At 41.2% G+C, this 9978-nt stretch overlaps 1 protein-coding gene across 1 annotated transcript in view; it reads left to right on the top strand.

Annotated features, from left to right (window-relative positions):
- Fam71d (family with sequence similarity 71, member D) overlaps positions 1-9978 on the top strand; it is a 47891-nt gene that overhangs the window by 19735 nt on the left and 18178 nt on the right. Inside the window, exons 2-4 of the mRNA XM_013013740.1 lie at positions 1084-1289; positions 2487-3038; positions 5882-6109. Coding sequence (XP_012869194.1) covers positions 1084-1289; positions 2487-3038; positions 5882-6109 — 986 coding nt within the window. The remainder of the gene's footprint in view (positions 1-1083; positions 1290-2486; positions 3039-5881; positions 6110-9978) is intronic.

Below are 9978 nucleotides of genomic sequence, written 5' to 3'. Positions count from 1 at the left end.
CTGAGGGACAGCGCCCAGGCTCAGAGTTCAGACCCCAGGACTGGACCAAAAAGAAAAAAAAATGTGTCTAAGAAGTGCCGCTGTGGCTCAAGCAGTAGAGCACTCATCTTGAGCTGAAGACCACAGGGACAACACCCAAGCTCAGAGTTCAAGCCCCACGACCGACCAAAAAAAGAAAAAGTGAGAGCCAAACTTCCTAATTCCTAATTTTCACTCTATTTTATTACTTCAAGTCTTGGAAATGTTTTGCAAGGTCTATACTCAACAATATGTGCTACTCATCTTTTTTTTTTTTTTGCCAGTCCTGGGCTTGAACTCACGGCTAGGCAGTCCCTGAGTTTCATTGCTCAAAGCTTATACTCTACCACTTGAGCCACAACACCACTTCCAGCTGTGTATGTGGTGCTGAGGAATTGAACACAGGGCTTCATGCATGCTAGGCAAGCACTCTACCACTAAGCCACATTCCCAGCCCATACTTATCTTTTATGGTACTAATTTATTTTATTTTTTGGCAGTGATGGGGCTTGAACTCAGGACCTGGCTGCTATCCCTAAGCTCTTTCCCTCAAGGCTAGCATTCTACCACTTTGAGCCACATCTCCATTTCCAGTTTTCTGGTAATTAATTGGAGATATGACTCTCATGGACTTTCCTGCCCAGGGCTCTGAACCTCACTCCTCAGACCTCAGCCTCCTGAGTGAGGCTGTGAGCCACTATCACCTGGGCATCAGTAAATATTTTAAACAAACAACTTCCATGAGCTGACTTAAATGTTTTAAATATTACTACCTTTAGCCCACCTTCTCAGTTAAGTCCAGACCCTCTGTTAGCTATTCTACAACATCTTGAACTGTAACTTAGTGACAGTAATAGTCTCTCTAGTTGTTTTAGGTTTGCCTTCCCTGTGGACCTCCCTAAGTCAAGCACTGTGTCTGCTCACTGTGGTATCTCCAAAAGTTAACATAGGCAAGTAAAAAAGTAAAAAAGCTCCGTTTCTTTCCTGGCATCGCTTCCACTGCTCTGGTATGCCAGGATGTTAAGCCATGCCCTTCATCAACTCCTTCCTATGTTTTGTATTCAGGTCAACAGGAGAGGTGAATCCATTTACCTTCATAACCGAGCCAACTGGGTGACCGTAGGCATGTGTTCTTCCAGTCCCACTAACAAGATCCCCAACATGATGCTGCTGGCGTATCTGACATCTGGTACTGAAAAAGATAAGGGACCCTTCTTCAAAAGTCTCCTGACATCACCACCTCCCTCTAAAGCAAAGCTGGTTCTTACCAGGTGAGTCACAGAGAGGAGTCACAAATCCCTCTGAGCCAGGTACCCATAGCTTTCCTCCTGTAATTCTAGTTACTGAGAACACTGAGACCTAGAGGATTGAAGTTCAAAGCCAGCCCATTCAGAAAAATTCCAACATTCCCATCTCTAGCAAAAAGTGGAGCTCAAAGCTGGAAGCATGGCTCAACTAAGAGAGTGCCAGCCATGTGCAAGAAAGCTGAGCAAATGCGTGAGGACCTGAGTTCAAGTGGCCTAAGTCAAGCACTATGTCTGCTTGCTGCGGTATCTCCAAAAGTTAACATATGCTTAGGTTCCCTTTCCATAGTGGCACTATCTACATACATCAGAATATCTTAGAAAATATCTTTATTCCTGTGGAGCTGAAAACAGAAATACAGATGAAATTGCTCTAAAGGAGAACCCTGCTATAAATAATAGTAACATTAAAGTGTGGGAAAGTAGCTTGTGACAAAGGCAGTCAAACAGAAGCTAGCTAATAATAACACAAATTGAAAAAGCAACATAACAGGAGCTGAAGAATCATAATAGCAAGCTACCTCTCCTATCAGCATCCATCAGAATTCTCAGCCACTCACTTGCTCTAGAATCTTTTCAAGACACTTCTCTAAGCCTAGACTAGTTAGGATTACTTAATATGACAATTTCTCTGCTAAGGAGTTGATGTTCTGATTTGTTTCTAAGTACATCAGAGTCTCTGGCACATATCTAAGATGAGAGAACTCTCAGAAGTTTCCTCCTAGACCTAAATGGGACACAAGCCTGTTTTCCTGAATCTCACTCTTTAAGCTGCTACAAAATACAAAGGGACTATATGTTTGTCATTTCTTTTTTTTTTCTTGTAAAGATACTATACAGAGGGTTACAGTTACATGAGTGAGGTAATGAGTACACTTCCTCTTGAACATTGTTAGCCCCTCCATTGTTTTCCCCCTACCATCCCCTCCCTCCCTCCCTTCCCCGAAGTTCTTTTTTTTTTAATTGTGATTATGTGATTACATAATTTCTAAGTCACAAGTTCATTCTAACTTTCCTGGAGCAAATTGTCTATCACAGTCTGTAATATATAACAGTGTTCACATGTTATATACCATATTTGTGATCAGCAGCGTGGGGATATTTAGTAGTGGTTCATATGTTTGTCATTTCTATTGATACTGTTCCATTTGCATTTGTTTGCAGGTTTCTCCCTCTGCAGTTTTTGACTCTTTCTGTGCATGATACTAAGAATTTTCGCCTCAAAGTAAAGCTAGTAAGTGGCCGTGTCTACTATTTGCAGCTCAGTGCCCCTGTAAACAAACAGGAGGCCTTATTTTCCCAATGGGTGGACCTCATCTCTGTCCTGGATCAGGAGAAAGCTAAAGCCCCCAAAGTATCAGAAGGCTCCAGCACCTCTGAAGTCACAAACAGCACGGAAGCCACAGGCTCAGGGGACATCATGGATATTACAACGTGCACGGGTCTGCAGAGCCCCTTCCTGTACACGTATACAGACCCCTCCCACGTATCAGGGAGCATAGATTTCTCAGAAACCACCGACATCACTGATGTCACCGATGTCACTGACATTCCAGAAAGTGAGCACCCAGAAATGCCAGATGTAAGAATTGTCACAGAAGTCACAGAAGTTGTAGACACCACAGAAGGCACAGAGATTCCTGATAACATGAATGTCTCAGAGGTCACGGTGGTATTTGAAAATGATGACATAATAAGGGCAAAACAAGAGGAGAACTTACGTAACATGGAAGACTTTAATGCTTTAACAATCAAGCACTGGAGCAATCGCCAAGATCATAGTTCTCAGGTAGCTGACATTGATGATAAAAATGCTATGGAATTTAATCTGAGTTACCCAATGTTAACCATGAGATCCAATTTCTAAAACCTAGTACTAAAGGAATTGTAAGATATCACCTGAAACATGACCCCTTCTTACCATTGAACTTAACCTGCCATCAGTGTGATAGAGAGAGCTAGGATCAGAAGACCTGGGATAGAATCTTGACCTTGAACATCAGTTGTATAAATAGCTAAATCAGTAAACTGACAAGAGAGCACAGTTTGCTCATCTCTAAAATCAGGATATTAATATACTGTCAGGATTATTGTTAAGGTTGAACTGGATATAGAAGTGCTCAGGTCCTGAAAGATTAGTATGAAATTTCAATTAGAAAAGGTAAGGGTGGAAACTGGAAAATAAAAAAAGTGACTGGCCTTAGAAAAGGTCAGAAGTAGGTAAACACAGAGCCACAGGGTGTTTAATTCTGAGAATTAAACATTCTTGAGTCTAAGTTAGCTTATTGAAGTACTGCCATAGTATCTGGCAAGCAACAGGAGAAATTTGTTAAATAAATTATTACTCTGCAGTTATCTTTTTAAAAAGTTGAAGTATGTTTCTTGGATGGGAAAAATGTTCATGATATAAACTTGAGTGAAAAATGAAGACTATATTTTCTAATGTATAAAAATACATTTGTTCATATGTATGCTCAAAGAGAAAAAAATACATATTGTCAGGGCTGGGAAGGTGGCTCAGTGGTAGAGTGCTTGCCTTGCATGCATGAGGCCCTGGGTTCGATTCCTCAACACCACATAAGCAGAAAAAGCTGGAAGTTGTGCTGTGGCTAAAGAGGTAGAGCACTAGCCTTGAGCTGAAGGACAGTGCCCAGGCCCAGAGTTCAGGCCCCACAACTGCCAAAAAAACAAAAACAAAACAAAACAAAAATAGAGATCTATATTTTGGGCTGGGAAGGTGGCTCAGTGGTAGAGCGCTTGCCTTGCATACATGAGGCCCTGGATTCAATTCCTCAGTACCACATAAGCAGAAAAAACCAGAAGTGGCACTGGGGCTCAAGTGATAGAGCGTTAGCCTTGAGCTGAAGAGCTGAGGGACAGTGCCCAGGCCCAGAGTTCAGGCCCCATGACCAAAACAAACAAACAAACAGCCACATATTGCTTATTTCTAGACTATAGGATTACAGATAGTTTATGTCTTACTTCCAAATTCTGTTTCCTAATGTAAAGGGGTAGGGGGTGAGAGTGCCAGTACTAGGACTTAAACTCAGCCCCATACTCTCTCTTGGCTTTCTAATCCAAAGGTGTTACTCTACCCTATGAGTCATATCTCTACCTCTGAATTTTTCTAGTTAATTGGAAATAAAAGTCTCAGGGAATTTTCTGCCCAGGCCCGTTTCAAATTGCATCCTCCAGATCTCAGCCTCCTGAGTAGCTAAATTACAGGTATGAGCCACCAAGGTCCAGCAAGTAGTTTTTATTCAGGAAAAATTCAAGTATTTGTGTACAATTTCTAATGACAGAAAGAAGAGGTTTATAATAATAAAAATGTTCAGTAAAAATGTACACAGCAGAGGCTAGGGGCATGGCTAGCCAATAAATGAAAGTGTCAGGTACTGAAATCAAGTCCTGGCCTCGGACCTAAAAAAAAAAATTGTAAGCAAAACTTCAAAATGGCCTCAAAGCACATAAAAGTAAACACAAAGTACACAAAAAGAATAAATAGAAAAAGACTCAACCTAGCTAGCTAGAGGAGCAGCTATGTCTGTAAAGAATATTTTCTACTTTTCACTTCTTCACTCCTCAAAGGACTTTCCAAACTTACTGCATATAATAAATATGCAGTAAGTTTCCTGTCAGAAAATACACTTTATCTTTATGGGATTACATTGCTGCAATATGTTCAAGGAAGCAATTGAAGGAATGCACTGGGTGTGGCAACAGGAGGAGGAAGGAACAGTGGTGAGGAGCCCCAGAGAGACAGGCTTGCCCACTGGCTGAGCCATTGCTCTGAGGCCTGAGTGAGACATTCTGATACAGTCAGTGACTGGGAGAGGTAGCATACTGACAGGAACCAGGATATTAAGAGACAGACAGATTTTAAATTTTAAGTACAGGGCTGGGCGCCAGTGGCTCACAACTGTAATCCTAGCTACTTAGGAGGCTGAGATCTGAGGATCATGGTTTAAAGCCAGCCCAGGAAGGAAAGTCTGTGAGACTTTTATTTCCAATCAATGACTACAAAACTGGAAGTGGCACTGTGGCTCAAGCGGTAGAGCACTCGCCTTGAGCTGAAGAGCACAGGGACAGTGCCCAAGCCCAGAGTTCAAGCCCCATGACAGATCAAAAAAATAATTTTTTTTAAAGTACTGGTTCTAAGACTTTGTAAAACCTCTTTAGTATTATAAGTTAAACACTCTCAATTAACAGCAACCTCACATTGGACAGTAGGTGGGACAAGGCCTTTTGGGAAAAACCTTAAGGAGTGCTATAATGAGTGCTGATTGTCTGTGAGGTGACACTGCATACATGACAAGATGAACTTTTGAATGTGCCATCAGCTTTGAATTCCCAAGTCCCTCCCTCTAATGCCAGCCTGGCCTCTTTCCATTGGCATACAGCAACCTCTGGGTTTCTGCTACTGGACCCAGGTACCCACCACACTCAGTAAATACAAATTAAGTGATGAGTGGATGAAATACTTTTCCACAAACAAGCCATTGCTGTTACGTGCTTTTATTACCTGACTTGTTTCTGCTTATTCTCTTTAAGGAAAAAATTGAAAATATCTTGAAACATGGATGTCTACGAAATACAAAAAGTAAAACTGAAATAAGGGACACAAAACATGTTACCATCTCAAATATAACACTGACTTTCCAAGGTGAAAAATGTTTTCAGACTACACTGACTCCTCCAAAACATGAAGAAAAGAAACACAAAGATGACATCCCTGAAGAAAAGAGAGCTGATTTTAAAAAGAAAGTTTCCAAGGCTGCAGAATCTAGGTAAGTAGGGCAGGAAAAGGTGGGGATTCTAAGGCTGTGGTAATGTAAATAGGTATATGCTTCAATGGCCCGGGGATGTCAGACTCTGAATATTCTCAGGTAGAGAATATTCATTTCATTCAACCTTGGGTAATTTTTATTTCCACACCAGATGCTTACACCCCTGGGTATTCTGGTTACCAACCTGGTGCCAATTCTATGTGCTTTAGTGAATATCACAAAATCATATTTTGAAGTTAAGGCATTGAGTCTTATACAAATGGTGGGTAGTTTTTTCCTTTCTTTTCTTTTCTTTTTTTTGTCAGTAGTGGTGGTTGAACACTTGAGCCACAGCACCACTTTGGTTTTCTAGTGGTTAATTAGAGATAAGAGTCTCACGGACTTTCCAGACAGGGGGTAGCTTTGAACCGCAAGCCTTAGATCTCAGCCTCCTGAGTAGCTAAGATTACAGGCATGAGCCACCAGCACCCAGCTTTCTTCAGTTTTTATGCTTCTTATATTTTCTTCTTTCTGCATTTTCTATGGATCCCTTTTATTTCTCTATACTGCCAATAATAATCTGAAAGAATCATTTTCATAATTTCAGGAGCTTTTCTACAAAGTTAATTATAAGCCAAATGTGAGTGAGCATAAAGTGTTATAACGATGAAAGGGAATCTGATCATTTTGGATTAACATCTAAAAAGAAACCTATCTAAATGCATATATACGGCTGAGTGTGATGTTCATGCCTATCGTCCCACCTACTCTAGTCTAAGGTAGGAGGCGCCTTTGAGCCAAGCAGTTCCAGAATAGCTTGGATAACAGCAAAACTGCATTAAAAGAAAAGATTAGTAAAAATGAAAATGAGAAATGTAATTCATTATCTACTTTTTTAAATGCATAAAAGAGAGTGAGACAGAGAGAGTGAAGCTAAGCACCAGTATTTCACATTTATAATCCTACCTACTTAGGAGACTGAGATCTAAGGATCATGTTCAAAGCCAGCCCAGGCAGGAAAATCCATGAGACATTTATCTCTAATAATTATTCAGAAAAAGCCAGTGCTGTGGCTCATGTGGTAGAGAGATAGCCTGGAATACAAAGAAGCCCAGGGATAGCACCCAGACCCTGAGTTCAAGCTCCAGGACCAACAACAACAACAACAAAAAGAGGATGGGTATAGAGCTAGAGCAATTGTCTAGCATGTACAAAACCCTGGGTTCAATCCTTAGCACTTAAAAAAATGCACTCAGGAATATATGCATGTGTGTTTAAGAACAGGAAGACAAGAAAAATCAATGGAAACATGAAATTAACTAGAAAATTCTTAAATAATTTGAAGTATTGAATAGATCTTATTTGATTCTTCCAAAAGAACAACTAAAGACAGTTTTAAGGGTAGGGTAGTACTGAGGTTTGAACTTATGGCCTCATAGTTGCTAGTCAGGAACTCTACCACTAGAGCCACACTCTATCCCTTTTTGTTTTAGTGTTTTGTTTTGCTTTGCTTTTTCAAATAGGGCCTCTTGTTTTAATCAAGAACAGCCTGGACTTTGATCCACCTACTAGTACTTTGTACCCAGCTGGGATAACAGGCAGAATCCACCGTACCCAGCTTATTGACTGAGATGGGATTCTTATTAATGTTTTGCCCAGACTGGCCCTGAACATGAGCCTCCTATCTCTGGCTCCTATGTAGCTAGGATTATGGGCATGAATCACCAAGGGATAGCTGTGTTTTTATTTTTAAGATTAAAATTGAGGAGCTGGGAAGGTGGCTCAGTGGTAGAGCATTTGCCTTGCATGCATGAGGCCCTGGGTTCGATTCCTCAGCACCACATAAGCAAAAAGCCGGAAGTGGCGCTGTGGCTCAAGTGGTAGAGCGTTAGCCTTGAGCTGAAGAGCTGAGGGACAGCGCCCAGGCCCAGAGTTCAGGCCCCACGACCGGACCCAAAAAAAAAAAAAGATTAAAATTGAAAGCTTCAAAGATTAGTCAAAATGTTATCAAGGAAGATTATGTTCAATTTTGCTTATTAACTTGGAAACTTTAAATCAAGTAAAAGGACAAAAATGGCCTAACAGGCACATTCAGAAACTAGGAACTTGAAAAAATAGAAAATAAATTGTCGGAGCTACAACTGAAGAATATGTGAAGAGGGAAGGAGAGAGAGAGAGAGAGAGAGAAAGGTGTTACATAGGTGGTCAAGAGCAGCATCTCTGAAAAAACACAAATTTGATCAGAGAACTGAAAAAATAAGTTCTGTAAGAAAGACTTCCAAACTGTATAACAATTACAAATATCTTCTAAATAATTTTACATACATACATACATGCATAATAAGAGAATAGGGAAAGAATACATTAGCTTTATGGATAAAGTAACTGACAAGATTTTGTAAAAGATTCAATTCACAAATGATTTAAGGACAGGAACAGTAAATTTACCCCATAGACTAATAGTTGAAGGGGAGGAATCAGCCTCATGAATAATAAAGAAATATAAGTTAAGCAACAATCAATAGGCATTTTGCTGGATGTCCCTACACTCAGCCTGCCACTAGAGGGACGGGAGCTTTCTGTAGAGTCTTCACATTGTATGCCTTGACTCAAAATCCTACCAAAATCGAGGGCAAGGAAAGCAAAAGGAACGTAACTTAAGAGACCCACAGCCATGAAATCAGAGGAATGTTTAGGCTCCTAGGCAAGGCACTTCTCCTCCATACCACAGGCTCTAGGTGTAAGTCCTGATTGTCTGCTCAGGTGAGACATTATTTGATATCTAGGGTTCCCGCACTGGTTCTCCCAGGAGGGTTGAGGGACCTGCTGCAGCATAACAGTGTCACTTGAGGACTTGTTAGAGGTGTAAATTCCTCAAGCTCCACACCGTTTTACTGAATAATAAACTCTGGTGATGGAGCATGTTGTTCTAAGTTTTAATACTCTTCTACATTATGCTAATGCATGCTGAATCTTGAGAATTATTGCCTTACTGAGAAGCCAATCCTAATTAAAAGTGAGTTTAGCAAGGGTTCTTCTCTCCTGAGTCCTCAGGGTAAAAATAAGAATTTCCTCTTTAAGCTGGGTGCTGGTGGTTCACGCCTGTAATCCTAGCTACTCAGGAAACTGAGATGTGAGAATCATGATTTGAAGCCAGCCCAGGAAAGGAAAGTCCATAAGACTCTTATCTCCACTAAACTACTCAGAAAAAGCCAGAAGCGATGCTATGGTCAAGTGGTGGAGTGCAAAAAGAAGCTCAGGGAAGTGCCCAGGCCGAGTTCAAGCCCCAGGACTGGCAAAATTATAGCCATAGGGAGCCTTGTAGGAATCTTCCCATGTAACCAGGAGCTAACATTGCTGTTTTCACTCACAGAAACTGTCCTATATTGAGAGCCCAAAACTAACTGAACTGCAGATGTTTCCCCCTCCCCTCCCCTCCTTTCCCCTCCTCTTCCCTTCCTTTCCATTTTGTTGCTGAGCACTGTGAATCCAGGGGCAGTACTACTGAGCTACATTCCCAGCCTTATTTTTTTAATTTTGAGATAGAGCCTCACTATTTTGCCAGGCTGGCCTCAAATTTGTAATCATCCTACCTTAGCCTCTCAAGTTAGGATTATAGATAATGTGTGCCACCATCAGTGACCAGACCACTGATCTATTATTTCTTTCTTCTTTTCTTTTTTGCACTAGTACTGAGTCTTGAACTCAGGGCCTGGGTGCTTGCCTATAGCTTTTTTTTTGGGGGGGGGTCCAGTCATGGGGCCTGAACTCTGGGCCTGGGCTCTGTCCCTCAGGTCTTCAGCTCAAGGCTAGTGCTCTACCACTTGAGCCACAGCGCCACTTCTGGCTTTTTTCTTTTTTGCTTATGTGGTGCTGAGGAATCGAACCCA

This window comes from Dipodomys ordii, unplaced genomic scaffold (assembly GCF_000151885.1).
Source record: "Dipodomys ordii isolate 6190 unplaced genomic scaffold, Dord_2.0 Scaffold2, whole genome shotgun sequence".
In the NCBI taxonomy this organism is placed as follows: Eukaryota; Metazoa; Chordata; class Mammalia; order Rodentia; family Heteromyidae; genus Dipodomys; species Dipodomys ordii.
The sequence above is the reverse complement of the archived record's forward strand: the minus strand, read 5'-3'. Positions and strand labels throughout refer to the sequence as shown.